Raw genomic sequence first — 21,368 nt, forward strand, 5'->3', positions numbered from 1 at the left:
GGCTTCTCTGTAATTATGGGATGCGAGCTTAGCTGCCAGAGAAGGCAATGGCACCCCACTCCAGCACTCTTGCCTGGAAAATTCCATGGATGGAGGAGCCTGGTGGGCCGTAGTCCATGGGGTCGCTAAGAGTTGGACATGACTGAGCGAATTCACTTTCACTTTTCACATTCATGCATTGGAGAAGGAAATGGCAACCCACTCCAGTGTTCTTGCCTGGAGAATCCCAGGGACGGGGGAGCCTGGTGGGCTGCCATCTATGGGGTCGCACAGAGTCGGACACGACTGAAGCAACTTAGCAGCAGCAGCAGCAGCAGCAGCAGCAGCAGCAGCAGAGCTTAGCTGCCATGCTGCATATGGTATCTCAGGCCCATGACCAGGGATCAAAACTCTCGTCCCCTGCATTGGAAGGTGAATTCTTAACCAGTGGACCACCAGGGAGGTCCCTCTGGAAACATTTTTGGTTTTCCAAACTGTGTAAGTGTTTTCTGCGTCTAGTGGGTAAAGCCCAGGGATTCTGCTAAATATTTCACAGTGCACATAAAGGAACTTTTTACTGTCTTCGACACACGACACTTTTGACACCAAATATGTAGGGGTTCTTCCTGTACCAACTAATTCTCTCAACTCTCCAGACACCAGCTGGATATTCTACAGTTCAGTTATGACACTCACCACCTCAAAGAACTCTGGAAAACACTTGACTTACAATTTCTGGTTCAGAAATGCTGCAGTTTAGGAGCAGCCAAATAGAGAGATGCTGTAAGGCTCAGTATGGGGAGCAGCACAGATCTTTCGTGTCCTCTCCAGGCACCAACACCCTCCTAGCACCTACACCAACCCAGAAGCTCTCCAAACCCCTTCTTTTAGGGTTTTTATGGAGGTTCCATTATGTTGGCATGAATGATTAAATATTTTGCCTCTGATGATTAAACTCAGTCTCCAGTTCCTCTCCTCTCCAGGGAGGTCAGAGGGTTAGGCTAAAAGTTCCAACCCTCTAATCACTGTGTTGGTTCCTCTGGTAACCAGCCTCTAAGCCTGAGGGGCTTTCTAAAGTTCACCTCATTAACATAAATCAGGTGTGGTTGAAACCTTTATTGCTCTTGGAGCTGTTTCTGGAATTGTGAAGAAAACTCAAATAAGCCTCTGTCTCTCTCCTTACTTAGGAAGTTACAAGGGGTTTAGGATCTTTGTCTCAGAAAGGGGACAAAACCAAATATACATGCCTTATATCTTACCATGGGACAGCCCTCTGCCATAAAGAATTATTGGGTCCAATGTCACCAGTGCCATGTTGAAAAACTCTCCTCTAGTCCTGTGATTAGGAAAATGAGACTTTGTTTTTTAAAAGAAGAGCTATTGGTTTTGCATTATTTATTTTGTAACTGGCCCGTATTACTGAAACCTCTTCAATAAAGAGTGAGGCTTTAGCTTGAAAGCAAGTCATATTAAATGGCATTTGTTTCCTTAGTTACCTCTGGGTATGTGATTTAAGGTCAGGCTCCTGAAATTATACCAGTATCTGAGACACATGATCAACATTTTAAAATATGGGCATAAATCAAGTGTAAATTTAATTAGTGCTAGTGAAGAGGTTTCAGTAATGCAGCCAGTTACAAAATAAATAATGCAAAAAACAATAGCTTTCCCATGTTTAAACAGTAGTTATTGGGAATTATAATGGAGGAAGTTCCCATTAACAATTTCAACCAAAAGTATGAAGTACCTAAGAGTGAACTTAAAAAACTGTGCATAACCTATATGAAGATGACCATAAAAGTTCACTGAGGCATATAAGAAAAGATATGAATAAATGAAGAATACACGGACTCAATAGTATGAGCATGTCATTTAGCTCCAAATTAATTGATGCATTTAATATGATTCTTATAAAACCACAGTGGGAATCTTTGGGGGAAGAAAAGGAAGGAGGGTCTCGACAAGATCCTGAAGTTTAAATGGAGGGGATAAATACATGAGATTAGTCATCTCCTGTTTTTTAAGGAAAGTAATGATAGCTTGCTTGCAGTAAAACATGAAAATATATTGTAAGTTTGTTATCTGACTGTAAATTTAAAATAATATAAAAATAAATGAGTTTTAGTGCTTCAATAATTGGAAATCTCTTGTAGAACAAGGATAGAAAGAAAAATCAGTGAAAAATTTTAAAGTACAGAATCAAACCTGGGTTTATGAAGATGACATTTCCATTCTGGAGAGAGAAGATGGAATAGTGAATAAATGAATTGCAGTAGCAGGCTAGCCAGGTGATTTGGGGGAAACGGGTTATGTTTTGCCTAAAGAGATTAACTGAAAGAAATACTAGGTGAATTAAAGCTAGAAAATGAAACCATAAATATTTAAATTGTATAAATATGAATATGAAAATGTATAAATAATAATTGTTGGGTTGGAGAGAAGACCACTTATTGAAGTATAATTTAAAAATATATAACACAGTCAGTCAAATGGTTCAAGAATAAGACTATAAACATAGTATAAATAAGTTTACTGACCCCCATCTACCTTGTATCACTCCCTTCCCCTCCCCCCGTCTATTCAGCTAACCACTGTAATTGTATATATCCTTCCAAAGTTTCTTTATGGCTTTGCTAGCAAATAAAAATATATATTCTTAACCCTCTGCTTGTTTTAAAAATATAAATAATAGTATATTCTACATATTGTACCTTGCTTTTTAAACTTAATGCTTTATACACTTATTTTAAACATTTTGTAGCTCTTTCCACATCAGTCAATATATGAAGAGCTTCCTCAGAATTTTTATAGCATCATACATTGTCTGCATGTGCTATAGTTTATCTAGCCCCTTGCTGGTGGGTGTTTGGGTTGTTTCCTCTTTTGCTAATATAAACAGTGGTGCAATGGATATCATTTTACATGTCATTTTACAAATGTATATCTTTGTAGATAAATTTCCAAAAGAAGTATTACTGGTTCAAAAGATAGATGCATTTGTACTTTTTAAAACATTGGCCACTTATTTTCCATAGGGATTATACCAGTTTACACTCCCATTAGAAATCACAGAAGTTGCCCCTTTCTTCACAGTGTCCTCAAACAGTGTATTACTAGTTTTTTTAAAAATTTCTTCCCATATATTAGGTAAAATTGTTCTTAATGTAGATATAATTTGTGATTTTCTCCTAAAAATGAGGTTGAACATTTCATATGTTTGAAGGAATTTTGAAACATGATATGGAGCCATAAACCATAAAGGAGAAAACAGTGGAAAGATTTGACTACATAAAAAATAAAAACAAAATAAGAAAAGCAAATGACAAACTGGGGTTGGGAAGTACTTGCAACATTTGACTAAATAGATAAAAATCAGTAATAAGAAGATATTAATCCAGTGAGAAAATGGGCAGATGATATGAATAGGCAATTTTGAATGAAGAAATTAAAGTAACCATTAAATCCATGATAAAAATTTAGTCTCACTGATAGGTATTGAATTATAAATATTAAAACACCTTTGTGATAATTGGTTATTTCTTTAAAAGTATATATGTTATACATGTGGTGCTTCTCTTAAATGAAATATAGGGATATTCTATGATATACATTTTATTTATTATATTTTTAAATAATGCAATGCTACCATTTAAATTTTTTTCTTTTTATTATTTTATTGAAGGATAATTGCTTTAGAGAATTTTGCTGTTTTCTGTCAAACCTCAATATGAATCAGCCATAGGTATACATATATCCTCTCCCTTTTGAACCTCCCTCCTACCTCCCTCTCCATTCCACTGCTCTAGGTTGATACAGAGCCCCTGTTTGAGTTTCCTGAGCCATACAGCAAATTACTGTTGGCTATCTATTTTACATATGGTAATATAAATTTCCATGTTACTCTTTCCATACATCTCACCCTCTGCTCCCCTCTCCCCATGTCCATAACTCTATTCTCTATGTCAGTTTCTCCATTGCTGCCCTGTAAATAAATTCTTCTGTACCATTTTTCTAGATTCCGTATATGTGCGTTAGAATATGATATTTCTCTTTCTCTTTCTGACTCACTTTACTCTGTATAATAGGTTCTAGGTTCATCCACCTCAGCAGAGCTGACTCAAATGTGTTCCTTTTTATACTTATTAATATTCCATTGTGTATAAGTACCACAGCTTCTTTATCCATTCATCTGTCAATGGACATGTAGGTGGCTTCCATGTTCTAGCTATTGTAAATAGTGCTGCAATGAACACTAGGATATGTGTGTCTTTTTTACCCCTGGTTTCCTCAGGATATATGCCTACGAGTGGGAATGCTGGTCATACAGTGGTTTTATTCCTTGTTTTTAAAGGAATCTCCATACCATCTTCCATAGTGGCTGTATCAACTTACATTCCCACCAATTCCCACCAACCGTGCAAGAGTGTTCCCTTTTCTCCACACCCTCTCCAGCATTTATTGTTTGTAGACTTTTTGATGATGGCCATTCTGACCTGTGTGAGGTGATATCTCATTGTGGTTTTGATTTGCATTTCTTTAATCATGAGCAGTGTTGAGCATCTTTTCATCTGTTTGTTAACCATCTGTATGTCTTCTTTGGAGAAATGTCTATTTAGGTCTTTTCCCCACTGTTTGGTTGGGTTGTTTGTTTTTCTGGCATTGAGTTGTATGAGCTGCTTGTATATTTTGGAAATGAATCCTTTGTCAGTTGTTTCATTTGCTATTATTTTCTCCCATTCTGAGGGTTGTCTTTTCACCTTGCTTAGAGTTTCCTTTGCTGTGCAAAGGCTTTTCAGTTTAATCAGGTCCCGCTTGTTTACTTTTGTTTTTATTTCCATTACTCTAGGAGGTGGGTCAATAGAGGATCTTGCTTTGATTTATGTCATCGAGTGCTCTGCCTATGTTTCCTCTAAGAGTTGTTTATAGTTTCTGGTCTTACATTTAGGTTTTTAATCCATTTTGAGTTTATCTTTGTGTCTGGTGTTAGGAAGTGTTCTAATTTCATTCTTTTACATGTAGCTGTCCACTTTTCCCAGCACCATTTATTGAAGAGGCTGTCTTTGCCCTGTTGTATATTCTTTCCTCCTTTGTCAAAAATAAGGTACCAATAGGTGCATGGGTTTATTTCTGGGCTTTCTATCTTGTTCCCTTGGTCTCTGTTTCTGTTTTTGTGCCAGTACCATACTGTCTTGATGACTGTAGCTTTGTAGTATAATCTGAAGGCAGGAAGGTTGATTCCTCCAGCTCTATTCTTCTTTCTCAAGACTGCTTTGGCTATTTGGGGTCTTTTGTATTTCCATGTGAATTGTGAAATTTTTTGTTCTAGTTCTGTGAAAAATGCCATTGGTAATTTAATAGAGATCATATTGAATTTGTAGATTGCTTTTGGTAGTATAGTCATTTTCACAATATTGATTCTTGTTACACAGGAACATGGAATATCTCTCCATTTTTAAAAATTAATCTGTTTATTTTAATTGGAGGCTAATTACTTCACAGTATTGTAGTGGTTTTTGCCATACATTGACATGAATCAGCCATGGGTGTACATGGGTCCCCCATCTTGAATCGCCCCTCCCACCTCCCTCCCCATCCCATCCCTCAGGGTTGTCCCAGTGCACCAGCTTTGAGTGCCTGTTTCATGTATTGAACTTAGACTGGTGATCCATTTCCCATATGGTAATATACATGTTTCAATGCTATTCTCTCAAATCATCCCACCCTTGCCTTCTCCCACAGAGTCCAAAAGTCTGTTCTTTATATCTGTGTCTCTTTTGCTATTTTGTATATAGGGTCATCATTACCATCTTTCTAAATTCCATATATATGTATTAATAGACTGTATTGGTGTTTTTCTTTCTAACTTACTTCACTCTGTATAATAGGCTTCAGGTTTTTTAATCTATTTATTTGGCTGCACTAGGTCTTAGTTGTGGCACCCAGGATCTTAGTTGCTGCATGTAGGATCTAGTTTCCTGACCAGGGTTTGACCCCAGGCCCCTCACATTGGAGACTCAGAGTCTTAGTCACTAGGCCACCAGGGAAATTCCCCATGATAGTTGGAGGTAGTAGGTAATGTTACCAATTCCTTCCCAGTATCTCCTCCCTGTCCCCAAACCCCCAGTGGCCTTACATGTTTTAGATAGCAGGTCTTATTTATTGTCATGAATTGTTTAACAGTTGGATATAGGCAGCAACAGATTCAAATAAAGTTACTTATTAAAACATTTTTTCCCTTTGAAAAGGAAGAAGAATATCTGTAATTATGTATTGAAGTCTGGAAATGGTTGGTTCAGTTCAGCATAAATATTTATTGAGCACTTAGTATCCTGTGCCCTGTGCAGTGATCTATAGTGAGGATGAAAAGATAAACTGTTTTCTGTTAAGCAGTTAATCTTATTTGTGTCTTTATGTACTTGATTTCTCAAACTTTATTTCCTTTATAGTTTTTATTTTAAATTTTCAAACAAGCAGCCAAGTAATGTTTTCTGAAATTTTATTCCAGACTTCTATTTATTATTTTTTCTCACAGACTTATAGTATAATTCACATACCACATAATTTACCCATTTAGAGCACACAGTTGATTGTTTTTTAGGATATTCACAGAGTTATGCAGTCATTACTGAAGTCTGTTTTACATTTTCATCATCCACCGAAGAAACACCATGCACACTAGCAGTCACTGCCCATTCTTTCTTCACCCCAGTTCTGGCAACCACAAATCTGCTTTCTGTCTCTCTAGACTGCTCTGTTTTGGACATTTCATATAAATAGAATCATACAATATATGGTATTTTGTGATTAGCCTGAGCATGTTTTCAAGGCTCATCCATGTTTTAGCATATATCAATACTTATTTTCCTTTTTATGGCCAAATAAAATTCCATTGTATTAATATACCACATTTTATTCATCGTCTCATCAGTTGATATTCATTTGGATTGATTTCTTTCATCTTTTGTTAAGAATAATGCTTCTGTGAACATTCATATACATATTTAAGTGTGGATCTATATTATCATATCTTTTGATTGTGTTCCTAGGAGTGGAATTATTGGGTCATATGGTAACTTTATGTTGAACACTTTGAGAAAATGCCATGCAGTTTTATTGAAGAGATTACACTGTTTTACATTCCTATCAACATTGCATGAGATTTCCAATTTCTCCATCTCCTTGCCAACACTTGATATTATCTTTTTTACTTTAGCCACTGTTTTTTATTTTTTGATGTGAAAGTTGCTCAGTTGTATCTGACTCTATGCAACCCCATGGACTATACAGTTCATGGAATTCTCTAGGCCAGAATACTGGAGTGGGTAGCCTTTCCCTTCTTCAGGGGATCTTCCCAACCCAGGTATTGAACTTAGGTCTCCTGTACTGCAGGTGGATTCTTTACCAGCTGAGCCACAAGGGAAGCCCTTAGCCATTCTAGTTGCTATGACATAGTATCTCACTGTGGTTTTGAGTTGCAAGTCCCTAATGACTGATGACATTAAGTATGATTTCAAGTGTTAGGTGGCCATTTGTACCAACAACTTTGCATCTTTATGACCATTCTTGTTTAGTCACCATCTTCTTCTGACCACAGCCTGGAAAGGATCTCTACATTTAAGGATTCATGTCCTTAGTTTTGCTTACCTGGATAATCCAGGATAAACTCCCTATATCACGTTACTTAACTAATTTGACCACTACCTCATCTATAAAATCTCTTTTGTCAAAAAAGGTAAAGTGTTCACAGTCTCTGGGTATTAGGATGTGACCATCTTTGGGGGACCATTTTTCTGTCTACCACACCATCTTAACAATATAAAATTTTCTGATCTATGCACATGAGATCTTTCCATTTTTTTAGGATGTCTTTCTTTCAGTAATATTTTTTGTTTTTCTGGATACAAGGCTTGTACTTCTTTTGTTAGGGTTGTTCATAACTATTTTATTCAGTTTGAATAATCATAAATGAAATACTCTTAATTTCATTTTTGGATTGTTCATTGATAGTATATAGAATTGTAATTTATTTTTATATTGATCTTGTATCCTGTAACTCTGCAGAACTTGTTTATTGTTCTAACGGATTTTTTATGGATTACTTAGGTTGTTATGTATTTGTGATCATATCATCTGTTAATAGAGATAATTTTATTTCTTCTTTGCAATCTGTTTGCCTTTGTTTTCTTGCTTAATTGTTGTGGCAAAAACTTCCTATGTATTGTTGAAGTGGTAAGAGCAGACATCCTTGTTTTGTTTTTGGTGGCAGTGGAAAAGTATTCTGTCTTTCACTGTTAAGAATGATGTTAGCTATAAGTTTTTCATAAATATCCTTAATCACATGTAAGAAGCTCCCTTCTTTTTCTAGTTTGTTGAGTGTTTTCATCATGAAAATGTGTTGGATTTTCTCAAATGCTTTTTCTGCTTCTATTGAGATGATCATGTATTTTTAAAATAATGAGATAATTAAGGTATAATTCATATATTTTAAAATTCACCCTTTTGAAATGTACAATTCAGTGTTTTTTTAAAATGTATTCACAGAGTGTGTAACTATCACTGCTATGTAATTCAAGAACATTCTCATCATCCCAAGAAGAAACCCTGTAACCATTAGCAGTCACTCCTCATTACCCTCTCCTCCCAGCTCCTGATAACTAACTACTATTATACTTTCTGTCTATGGATTTTCCTTTCCTGGACATTTCATATAAATAGAATCATACAATATGTAACCTTCTGTGTTTGAAAGTGAAAGTGTTAGTCGCTCAGTTGTGTCTGACTCTTTGTGACCCCATGGACTGTAGCCACCAGGCTTCTCTGTCCATGGGGATTTCTAAACAAGAATACTGAATGGGTTGCCATTTCCTTCTCCAGGGCAATCTTCCCAACTCAGGGATCCAACCCAGGTCTCGTGCATTGCAGGCAGATTCTTTACCATCTGAGCCACCAAGCCCAAGTATTCTTGCCTGGGAAATCCCATGGACAGAGGAGCCTGGTGGGCTACAGTCCATGGGGTTGCAAAGAGTTGAACACAACGGAGTGACTGAGCACACATGTGGATGTAACCCACCAGGCTTCTCTCAGTGGGATTCTCTAGGCAAGAATACTAGAGTGGGTTGCGATTTCCTTCTTCCAGGGATCTTCCTGACCCAGGGATTGAACTCACATCTTCTGCACTGGCAGACAGATTCTTTACCACTGAGTCACCGGGAAGCCAATACTAAGCAGTACTGTTGAACTGTTTTTTGAATCAGGATTTTACTATGTCATGACAGGACTTCCCTGGTGGCTGAGACGGTAAAGTGTCTGTCTACAATGCAGGAGACCCGGGTTCGATCCCTGGGTCAGGAAGATCCACTGGAGAAGGAAATGGCAATCCACTCTAGTACTATTGCCTAGAAAATCCCATGGACAGAGGAGCCTGGTAGGCTACAGTCCATGGGGTTGCAGAGTCAGACACGACTGAGCGACTTCACTTTTACTATGTCATACTTATTAATTTTCCTTGCTTTGTTGTTACTTAAAGTTTGTTATAGTGGTGTTACTTGTTAAAAATGATTTTGACTTTTTCTTTTTGCTTGTTACTTTAATTTAGGGTTACTCCAGCATCTACTTTTGCTGCCACTGCTAGTTCAAACACCATGCTATTTATCCCGTTTTCAGATTCTTCTACCTGCACTGCTGCTACTGGGCCCTCATGTAAGTTACTAGTTGCAAAGAAAATACTATTATTTTGTATTAGGCCATTTAACTCAATTTGCCAGTATAAGCTATGGATCTCCGACACCTCATAAGTTATCATTATGCTCGACCCCATCTGTAGTTGCTGATATCAGTAGTAGCTTTGCTTAAGAACCTAATTGTCATGGCTTCCATTGTGAATTTTATATTAACATGATTATTACAGCTTAACATGATGATTTTAAGCATATAATTCATTAACATTGTAATGTTTTGAAACAATTTCTTGAAGATAATGGGAATAGGAAGAGTGGGAGTTTTGCCAAGTATGTCTGAATGGTAGAAGTCTTATTATCCTTGTGAATCAGATAAAATGGGAAACAAATGTTGGAGCCTTGCTGTATTTTCTTCTTCTATATAGACCAGGTTTGTGATCCTTACATTTTACCTATAAGAAGTGTTACATGACAAAAGGATCAGCTGTAGTTTTGTACTTTATGACACTGTGAGATGTCTCCTGTTCTCTCCTCTTAAAGATGAACACCTGGATGCTTTGAGCTAAGAAGTGGGACATTAATTATCTCATAACCCAACTTCTTTGCTACACATCTTCCATTAGTAGAGTAATAACAAATGTTGAGAATATTGAATTCTGTATATATCTTAGGTAATTATTTTTTATAGGTCCACATAAACTGCTGGTGCTTTGGAGGCATCTACACAGTGCCATGATATTAACCATTAGACTTTGTTACTATAATCCTAGCAGGAATACGGTCCTTCCAAAGCTCTGTTATAGCAAAATTGTCACCATTTCTGGTAATAAAACTTGCCAGGAATTCCTAATACCTAGTTCAGCATGAAAAATGGTGGCTTGCCATCCCCATCATCTTGTGCAGTTGGCATAGGTGAACATTGGTTGAAATTGCAGGTTACCACTTGAGTTGTATTTTCTTCTAAGTAGGCATGATTTTAATCTTGAGACATGACTGAGATTCTGGAAACCTCTTGATATATAATATCTTTCTCAAGTATAATAGATGTTGTGAATATGATACTATCTGAGGTTGGGAGTTAGAATTATTGAATGAATTCCATTTTCAAAGTCTTGACTTCTGACCTTTGATAGGTTTTTTTTCCTTTCCTGTCCTTAATGTCCTTGCCTACAAAATTAAAAGAAATCTTAACCACAGTATTTTTTAAAATTAACTTTAATGAGGAGGTATAGTCTACATGTCATAAAATTATTTTAAGTGTGTATTTCAGTGATTTTTAATAAATTTACTGAATTGTATAACTATCACAATAATCCAGTTTTAGAACATTTGTATCATCCCAGTAAGATCTCTCAGCCCCGGACAACTACTGATCTATTTTTTGTCTCTGTCTATGCCTTTTCTGCACTTTTCATATAAATGGGTTGACTATAGATTTTTTAAGTTTAGCCAAAGTTACTAAAGGACTCCTCAGATGAAAAATACTCTATATAAATTCTTCATTCACTATTTTTGATTAAAAGGGTAATAGGCAGTATTATGTTATTCTCTACAGTTGGTGCCCCAGTAACTTCAGCTGGAATGTTTGGTGATACATCTTTGGGATTTGGATTAAGTTTCTCTGGAGCATATGGAGCAGCTGCTGTTGCATCTAGTAAGACTTTACAATTATTGGGATGTATTTGGATGCTCATTAGAAATGTAACAATAGTAAGTAGGTTGTATTCCTTAGTTTCTAGGATTCAGTTGGTTTTGATCATCTCATCAGAGTATCCAAAAGGTACATCAATGTTGAGAACTGTCGAAGAGTGGAAGGAGATAGTTGATACCAATGATATTACTTCTTTTAGATGACTACAATCAGAGCTGCTATCAAACTCTTGTCAACTTTGAAGCTTAAACATTTTTATTATTGATCATACTGTTTAAAGTGACCCAATATATTGGGATTCCTAGTTTTAGTCTCTAAAAATTAATCTAAGATTTGACCTGTGTTGATCCTCTCCTCAAGTTAATTACAAGAGTTTCTGTAGATGTATCCTAAATTTATTTCTGCCAGTTAGGTACTAGTTAGGTTGTAAATTAAAGAAAACTTAGTTATCCATTAGTGAAAGTGTTAGTTGTTCAGTCGTGTCCTTCTCTTTGCAACCCCAAGGACTGTAGCCCACCAGGCTCTTCTGTCCATGGAATTCTCCAGGTAGGAATACTTAAGTGGGTAGCCATTTGCTCCTCCAGGGGATCTTCCCAACCCAGGAATCAAACACAGGTCTCCTGCATTGCAGGCAGATTCTTTACCACCTGAGTCACCAGGGAAGCCCTTAGTTATCCATTGCCTATTACCTATAGTTATCCACTGACTTACCTATTGTGAGCTGGGTGGTTAGAGATCAGTTACTACTTAAACCTACCATTTAAGTTAGACTCCACTGTAGGGAAGTGTTGTTTGTTTTCACTTTAAAAAGTTTACTTAGGGCTGAAATGAATCTTTCTTCAAACCTGTCGTAAGCTAAAAGTCAGCCCCTCTGAAGTTTAAAGTAATTATTCGTAAATGGAGATGTGCACCATCTTTTGCATGACCAACACTTAACTGAGTTTCTGCTGTGTATTTGGCTAACCGGCCATCCTATGAGCATTATGAAGGGTATGGCTTGAGAACTTTTTAAGTTACTGTATTTGCAAAAAAAAATGTAACATAGTTTCCCATATAAAATGCTGAACAAAATTTGATTCTTTCAATACTGGGTTGAGTCAGTGAAGTATGAATTTGCAAGCTCTTTGGTGACTCTGCCATACCTCACCCCCACCTAAGTCTTCAAATTCCTTCCTGCATACTGGCACCTCTGCTACAAGCCCATGTATCTACCATTGCCTTGTGTACTTAGCCCACCTTCCATCAGATATGTTTCAACTCAGTACACCCAGCCCAGAGTTGTTTTTTTTCCCCTACTCACCTTTCTTTCTCCCCAAGTATATTTACTTGCTCAGATTCATCTCACAGATTAGCCCTGTAGGGCAGCTCTCAGATATCTGTGTCTGTAAATCTATCACCATTTGGGATTGTTTTCTGTCCTAGATATAATCAGCAAGTTTTAAGAGAAGCTTGTTTGTTGTCAGTCTCATCTTTTGCATGAGTCTTAAGGAAGTGAATCTAAAGTGAGTCTTAAGAAATGAGTCTAATGCTGTCCATTCCTAGCATGGAATAAGATACATAGTTGTTGATCAGACAGGATAGGAAAATTTAATTGTAGGGTCTTTTAAAGGATGGTCTCACTATTTTAGGCTTCCCAGGTGGTGCAGTGGTAAAGAATCCAGCTGCCAGTGCAGGAAATGCAGGAGACGTGGTTCAATCCCTGGGTCAGGAAGATCTCCTGGAGGAGGAAATGGCAACCCACTTCAGTATTCCTGCCTGGAGGATACCATGGACAGGGGAGCCTGGTGGATTACAATCCATGGGATGTCAAAGAGTTAGACACTACTGAGCACACTGAGCATAGCACATTGAGCACTCACTTTCTTATTTATTGATTTTTAAGATTATCAGAATAAGATTTATTTAAATGCAAATCCAAATTTTTATGTAATTATTTTCTATTATTTATAGAACCGTGCTTTCTCTTTAGTACACAGATAACATGGAGTTGACTTGTATTTAGTTTTGACCAGAGTTGTAACTTGTAAAATCAGACTGTGATAGAACCTTTATTCTCAAAACTATTGCTTCTTTTGGAATTAGTTGAAATATTATTGTTATTTAATATTGTCTACTATGACAGAGCTAATTTATACCTTTTAAAAATACCATAAAAATAAGGAATAAAATACTATATAAAAAAGTTTAAAATAATCATGCCATTTTTTATGACTTTATAAAAAAAGTTTAAAATTATCATACTATTTTTTATGATTTGATTCCTTTGTGTTTAGACTGACAGGTATTAATTTTCCTGAAGGTATCACACAGCATCTTTGGAGAGGCATTGATTTATGTTAATTTCTTTGTTTAGTGGTAGTGATGGTAGTTGCTTTTCTAAATATTACAGAAACCATACACACATGCATACATACATATATCACACCCTCTAGAGGGAACAGTATGGTTCTTTCCTTAACAGTCTTTTTTCCAAACACACACAAACATACATTAAATGTGTGTTTTTTTTAATGGGATACACACACTTAATCTTAGAATTTGCCATTTTCTTAAGTATATATTATCTTTGGACATCTGTCCATGTCAGGAAATGCTGACTTAAAAAAAAAAAAAACTTCTTTGGGTGAAGATAAACTCCTTTACAAGAAAGACTTGTGTTTTTCTTAATGGTTTATCTGTTTTTCTGTCTTGAATGTAGTAATTACACAATGTTAGAATGATTAATCAGTAAAGGGAGCAGTCTTGTCATTAATTTTCAGCATTTCTGAGGAAGGAATTCTTTTCAGATCAGATTTTTTATTCTTAGATGAAGAATGTGATGACATGTGTCAGTAAAGAATGCTACGTGGAATCTAGTCTGTAGTCTCTGCAGTGTTTTAAGTGATGATGACTCCAGGGATCTTTGGTATTTGGGTATGATCTTCTCTTGCCCATTCTACTTTCTAACACAAAGAATGGGGGAATTGTTGTAAGGATCCTTGTGGCCAAAAAGGAAATGAAATCTTGTGGAAAGCTAATACACATATTATCATGGCGATGAACTTTAAGGAAATTGGGATTTAGAAGTTGTTTTAAAGTCAGCTTTAGGGACCTCCTGAATTTAATGTTGCATTTCTGTTTTATTGACTATGCCAAAGCCTTTGACTGTGTGGATCACAATAAACTGTGGAAAATTCTGAAAGAGATGGGAGTACCAGACCACCTAACCTGCCTGTTGAGAAATACGGCAAGGCTATATATTGTCACCGTGCTTATTTAACTTACATGCAGAGTACATCATGAGAAACGCTGGACTGGAAGAAACACAAGCTGGAATCAAGATTGCCGGGAGAAATATCAATAACCTCAGATATGCAAATGACACCACCCTTATGGCAGAAAGTGAAGAGGAACTAAGGGGCCTCTTGATGAAGGTGAAAGAGGAGAGTGAAAAAGTTGTCTTAAAGCTCACATTCAGAAAACTAAGATCATGGCATCCAGTCCCATCACTTCATGGGAAATAGATGGGGAAACAGTAGAAACAGTGTCAGACTTTATTTTTGGGGGCTCCAAAATCACTGCAGATGGTGATTGCAGCCATGAAATTAAAAGACTTTACTCCTTGGAAGAAAAGTTATGACCAACCTAGATAGTATATTCAAAAGCAGAGACATTACTTTGCCGACTAAGGTCCGTCTAGTCAAGGCTATGGTTTTTCCAGTAGTCATGTATGGATGTGAGAGTTGGACTGTGAAGAAGGCTGAGTGCTGAAGAATTGATGCTTTTGAACTGTGGTGTTGGAGAAGACTCTTGAGAGTCCCTTGGACTGCAAGGAGATCCAACCAGTCCATTCTAAAGGAGATCAGCCCTGGGTGTTCTTTGGAAGGAATGATGGTGAAGCTGAAACTCCAGTACTTTGGCTACCTCATGCGAAGAGTTGCCTCATTGGAAAAGACTCTGATCCTGGGAGGGATTGGGGGCAGGGGGAAAAGGAGATGACAGAGGATGAGATGGCTGGATGGCATCACTGACTCGATGGAAGTGAATCTGAGTGAACTCTGGGAGATGGTGATGGACAGGGAGGCCTGGCGTGCTGCGATTCATGGGGTCACAGAGAGTCGGACACGACTGAGCAACTAAACTGAATTGAAACATAATTTAGCCATTCTCCTTTTGTCTTTTTTAAAATATTTTTTTAACTTCTTTTTGGTTTCTTTACCCCTTTTTCTGCCTTACTGTTTTAGCTTATTTTTAATTTTGACTTGTTCATGACTCTTTAATTTTACTTCATGTTTTCCCTCTGTCAGTCCTTTCAGCTCCCCTCTGTCTATTGTCTGATTCTTTCTACATGTTTGAAAATGTTTCCAAATTTCTGCTTAGAGTCTGATGCTTTCCATATTTCTGGAAATACTTCCGTATTTTTACCTGCCATCTGATTCTTTCCAGAGTTCTAAATTTTTGAAAATGAGATTCTGACCCATCTTTTATCCCTGTTTGGCTAGAGCTTTTTGTGCCAGACCCTCTCATAGGCTGCCAGTAACGTAGATGCCCACCCTTGTGAACTAGGATCAAAGGATAGAGTTTTAGTAACTCTATCCTTCCCCATGTTTATTGCCCACTTCTCTTCTACCTGTAGTTCTCTCTTGGTTTTCTGAATTTTTATGGCAGTTTTGGTTCTTTCTTACACAATGAGCACTTAACAATGCACAAAAAAGTGTGGCTTTTAACTATAATACTGGCTAAGATGTATGCCAACTATGAGCTATGGTGTAGAGAAGCAGCAGTCTTCCCTACTGATAGGAATGCAAATTGGCAATATCTTTTTGACAGGGGAATTTGGAAAGAAATAATTATAATTTAGAGCATGCTGACCCTTTGGTCTAGCAATTTCATTTCTAGGATTAATTACACAGATATATTCAAGTAAGTATGCAAGGTTAGAGATGTACAGAGATTTTGTGTAAGATTACAATTATTCTTTTCTTCAAAGTTTAGCAGAACTTACCAGTGAGGTTGGATGTGAGAGTTGGACTGTGAAGAAAGCTGAGCGCCAAAGAATTGATGCTTTTGGACTGTGGTGTTGGAGAAGACTCTTGAGAGTCCCTTGGACCTCAAGGAGATCCAACCAATCCATTCTGAAAGAGATCAGCCCTGGGATTTCTTTGGAAGGAATGATGCTAAAGCTGAAACTCCAGTACTTTGGCCACCTCATGCGAAGAATTGACTCATTGGAAAAGACCCTGATGCTGGGAAGGATTGGGGGCAAGAGGAGAAGGGGAAGACAGAGGATGAGATGGCTGGATGGCATCACCGATGCGATGGACATGAGTTTGAGTGAACTCCGGTAGTTGGTGATGGACAGGGAAGCCTGGCATGCTGCGATTCATGGGGTTGCAAAGAGTCGGACACGACTGAACGACTGAACTGAACTGAACCAGTGAGGTTATCTGGGTCTGGAGTTTTCTTTATGGAAGAGTTTAGAGGATTGATTCAATTTCTTTAATGGTTATAGGTCTGGTTAGGTTATAAATTTTATTTTTCTACATATTTATCCAAGATTTTCAGTTTTTAGCAGGAAGGTTAATCCAGATAACTGGCCTGCCATATAACAATGTTGAGTTAAAACCCATTACAACTTTGAATTCAAATTCACATTAAAAAGCACTTCTATGGGTTTTTTTATCCTGAATGATCAAGTGCTGAGTTTTAAAATTTCTTACTTATTAACATTATACACTTTATTTTCCAGCTACAGCATCAACCACCACTACCACCACTGTTACCACCACTACCACTACTACCACCACTAGTAGCTTTACCTTGAATCTAAAACCACTGACATCATTTGGGATTAATAACACTGTTCCAGTCAGCATTACATCTATACCTTTTACTCCGACTGTTAAGTAAGTATTCATTTGAAAATCTGTATCAGTTTCATTTTACTTGTCATACACAAGACAGTTTGCTTGTATATCAGAATAGTGTTTGAAAGTTAGGTAAACGACTCAGAGTCAAGGAGCAGTTAGAGAAAGGCTTTCTGTTTCTTAGAAGTTGAACAACTAAAAGGATACTTTTGTCTTCTGAATATCACTATAATATAATTATTACTGTTCTGAATAATAGGTAATAGTTATTATGTGATTACTATATGTTGAGCAATATGGCAGTGCTTTACACACACATCATATCATTTAACCCTGACAATAACTTTATGAGTTAGGTACTATTTTGTTCTCACTTTATAGATGAGGAAACTAGAGCACATTAGGATTTTATAATCTGCCTCTGGCCATATACTTGGTAATGGTTGAGCCAGGATTAAAATTCAGGCAGTTGAGCTCTAGAGCCTGAATTCTTATAATTTATGCCAGTTTGGAAATAATTTGTTTCCAGTTTGGGGCTATTATGAATAGAACTGCTATGAACATTTGTGTACAGGATTTTGGTGAACCTGGGCTTCCCTGGTAGCTCCGATGGTAAAGAATCTTCCTGCAATGCAGGAGACCCAGGTTCAATCCCTGGATCGGGAAGATCCCCTGAAGAAAGGAATGACTACCCATTCCGGTATTCTTGCCTGGAGAATTCCATGGACAGGGGATCCTTTGGGGCTATGGTCCATGGGGTTGCAAAGAGTCGGACATGACCAAACAACTAACACTTTTGGTGAACCTAAGTCTCATTTCTCTGTACAGCCAATCTGTACAGTTACTGGGTGGTATGGCAGTTGCAAGTTTAGTTTTTAAGGAAATTGCTATAAATCTTTTCCAGAGTGGCTGTGCCATTTTACCTCTCCAACAACAATGTATAAGAGATCCAGCTTGTCCATATTCTCACCAGGATTTGGTGTTGTCACTTTTTTTTTCATTTTTGTTGTTCAGTTGCTCAGTTGTGTCTGACTCTTTGCCACCCTATGGACTGCAGCATGCCAGGTTACCCTGTCTTTCACTCTTTCCCAGAGTTTGCTCAAACTCATGTCCATTGAGTTGGTGATGCCATCCAGCCGTCTTATCCTCTGTTGCCCTCTTCTTCTCCTACCCTCAATCTTTACCAGCATCGGGGTCTTTTCCAGTAGTCAACTCTGCATCAGATGGCCAAAGCATTGGAGCTTCAGCTTCCAGTATCAGTCCTTCCAATGAATATTCAAGGTTGATTTTCTTTAGGATTGACTTGTTTGATCTCTGCAGTCCAAGGGACTCTCAAGAGTCTTCTCCAGCTCATAGTAGTTTTAATATGCATTCCCCTGATGACTAATGATGTTGGACATCTTTTCATATGTTTATTTCCCATCTGCATATTCTCTCTGATGAAGTGTCTGTTCATACCTTTTGTCCATTTCTACTTGAATTTTTATTTACTGAGTTTTGAGAATTTTATGTATTCTAGATACCTGCCCTTTGTCAGATATGTGGTTTATGAACAGTTTTTCTAACTCTGTAATTTATCTTTTCATCTTTTAAAGAGTGTTTCACCAAATAAAACTTAATTGACAAGGTCTGATTTATCAATTTTTCCTTTAATGAGTTGTGCTTTTAGTGTCAAGTTTAAGAACTCTTGCCTAGATTCCAAAGATTTTCTCCTAATTTTTTTCTGAAAGATTTAGTTTTACATTTGCTGTATTTCCTTAGGATAACTTCCAGAGACTTTGAATGGTTGTTTTTGAAATAATCTTTACCAGTTTTGGTGGTTTTGTTAGGGAGCAGGTCGGGGAAATGCCTGTAAAATGTGATATTTTTTTCTCTAAGTTATTCTGTGTTATACTTTTAAAAATCTGATCATACTTTGGAAAGTATGATCATCCAATCATACTGTATCCTTCTTTTTAGTGCAATCATAACTCCTGTGATGACATATGGTCAGCTGGATGGTCTGGTAAACAAATGGAACCTTGAGTTAGAGGATCAAGAGAAACACTTTCTTCACCAGGCCACCGTGGTCAATGCTTGGGACTATACATTGATGGAGAATGGTGAGAAGGTAAGAAGATGTTCTCATTAATTTACCTGCATTGTACAAGTATTTTCTGATGAACACAGGAAAATAGACCCATGTTTCATGGTTAATTTTTCCTTTCAATATTAGTGATAAATTTAAAAATATTTTCCTTAGGTAATAAGTGCCCTGAGTTAGGAACTCTTTCATACTTGAAGTGTATATTACAAAATAAATATTGCCTTACAGTTACAATATAAATTCAAATATTTATACTATTATGTTCTTATTTTCCTTTATAGATAACTGCTTTACATGGAGAAGTAGAAAAAGTGAAACTGGATCAGAAAAGGTAGAACCTTAGCTTCCCTAGGTTGGAAGATTAAAGATCTATTTCTTTGTCTAGTGGTTTTTCCTTGTTATAGTTTATTGACATTTATTTTGTCACTCCAGATTCCTTTCATCAGCCCTTATATTGACTTTTCAGGCTGGAACAAGAATTGGATTTTATCTTATCACAACAAAAGGAACTGGAAGATCTCTTGATCCCGTTGGAGGAGTCTCTAAAGGACCATAGTGTGTCTGTTTATCCACAGTATATAGATGAGCATGAGAAGACGTAAGTAACTAAATAAAGATTGAGGAATAGAGCAGGTCTTAGCTACTAAACAAAGATAAAAATGATTTTGAAGGCAGGGAATAAAAATTGGGAGAAAAGTGCAAGTTCTGGTAGTTGCCATTTATCAACTTATTTGACTGCTATTTATGTTTTCAGGATGCTTGAAAATGAAGTAGTCAGTTTTGTTTTGTAACATTTTGTAAACTGTTATTAATCTCAGGGTTAGACATGACCACTGTAAAGTTTTTATATTTGTCAAGTTTGTTCTTAAATTAGAAATACAAATTTTATGTGTGTGGTATCATGATATTATGGAATATTTATGACCTCCTATTTATACTGACTCTTTTAAACCTAATGTTCATGCAATTGCTTCAGTGATAAATCCATTTCTTATTTTAAAGGAAATTTATTAATCTAGGGGCAGACTGTGTGGCTTTTAAACATTGAATGGTTTTGTCGATGTCTTAGATTTTATTTTATTTTATTTGTGTGTGATTTGGTCTTTACCTTTGGTCAATATATTGCCAATATTCCCACAGTAACATTATTTCTTTAGAACTGAGATTAATCAGGCCAAATTAAAAAATTTTATTAGAAGAACATGTATGAATGTGCTACATAAACTAAATCTGGTTGATTTTATGAATGGCTTATTAGTGAGTTAAGACTGAGCTTATTTTTTAAAACCTTGCAAGTTAACTTTTTGTAGATGTATTAAATGTGGTAAGTACAGCTAATCTGTATGAACTCTAGCTCTCTGTTTCTTCTATTGTATTTCAGCCTTTGTGAATCTTTCATTTCATTTCACTGATTATCCTATGCATTCTATCATTTTCTTGGAAAGAGTTACATTTTCAGCCATGTGAGCCTACCTGTAGGTTGAAGAAACATTCAGTTCAGTTCAGTTCAGTCGCTGAGTCATGTCCAACTCTTTGCCACCCCATGAATCACAGCACGCCAGGCCTCCCTGTCCATCACCAACTCCCGGAGTTCACTCAAACTCATGTCCATCGAGTTGGTGATGCCATCCAGCCATCTCATCCTCTGTCGTCCCCTTCTCCTCCTGCCCCCAATCCCTCCCAGCATCAGGGTCTTTTCCAATGAGTCGGTTCTTCACATCAGATGACCAAAGTATTGGAGTTTAAGCTTCAGCATCATTCCTCCCAGTGAACACCCAGGACTGATCTCCTTTAGAATGGACTGTTTGGATCTCCTTGCAGTCCAAGGGACTCTCAAGAGTCTTCAACACCACAGTTCAAAGCATCAATTCTTCAGCGCTCAGCTTTCTTCACAGTCCAACTCTCACATCTATACATGACCACTGGAAAAACCATAGCCTTGACTAGACGGACGTTTGTTGGCAAAATAATCTCTCTGCTTTTTAATATGCTATCTAGCTTGGTTATAACTTTCCTTTCAAGGAGTAAGCATCTTTTAATTTCATGCCTGCAGTGATTTTGGAGCCCAAAAAAATAAAGTCTGACACTGTTTCCACTGTTTCCCCATCTATTTGCCATGAAGTGATGGG

At 37.0% G+C, this 21,368-nt stretch overlaps 1 protein-coding gene across 3 annotated transcripts in view; it reads left to right on the forward strand.

The window, feature by feature from the left end:
* Positions 1–21,368, forward strand: part of NUP62CL (nucleoporin 62 C-terminal like) — a 104,519-nt gene that overhangs the window by 36,479 nt on the left and 46,672 nt on the right. For all 3 annotated transcript variants that reach the window (XM_070292155.1, XM_070292157.1, XM_070292156.1), the window contains exons 2-7: positions 9,575–9,678; positions 11,212–11,310; positions 17,036–17,192; positions 19,113–19,263; positions 19,521–19,570; positions 19,706–19,837. In XM_070292155.1, coding sequence (XP_070148256.1) covers positions 9,621–9,678; positions 11,212–11,310; positions 17,036–17,192; positions 19,113–19,263; positions 19,521–19,570; positions 19,706–19,837 — 647 coding nt within the window. In that variant the 5' untranslated portion in view covers positions 9,575–9,620. The remainder of the gene's footprint in view (positions 1–9,574; positions 9,679–11,211; positions 11,311–17,035; positions 17,193–19,112; positions 19,264–19,520; positions 19,571–19,705; positions 19,838–21,368) is intronic.

The sequence above is a fragment of the Ovis canadensis genome, chromosome X, assembly GCF_042477335.2.
Source record: "Ovis canadensis isolate MfBH-ARS-UI-01 breed Bighorn chromosome X, ARS-UI_OviCan_v2, whole genome shotgun sequence".
Lineage (NCBI taxonomy): Eukaryota > Metazoa > Chordata > Mammalia > Artiodactyla > Bovidae > Ovis > Ovis canadensis.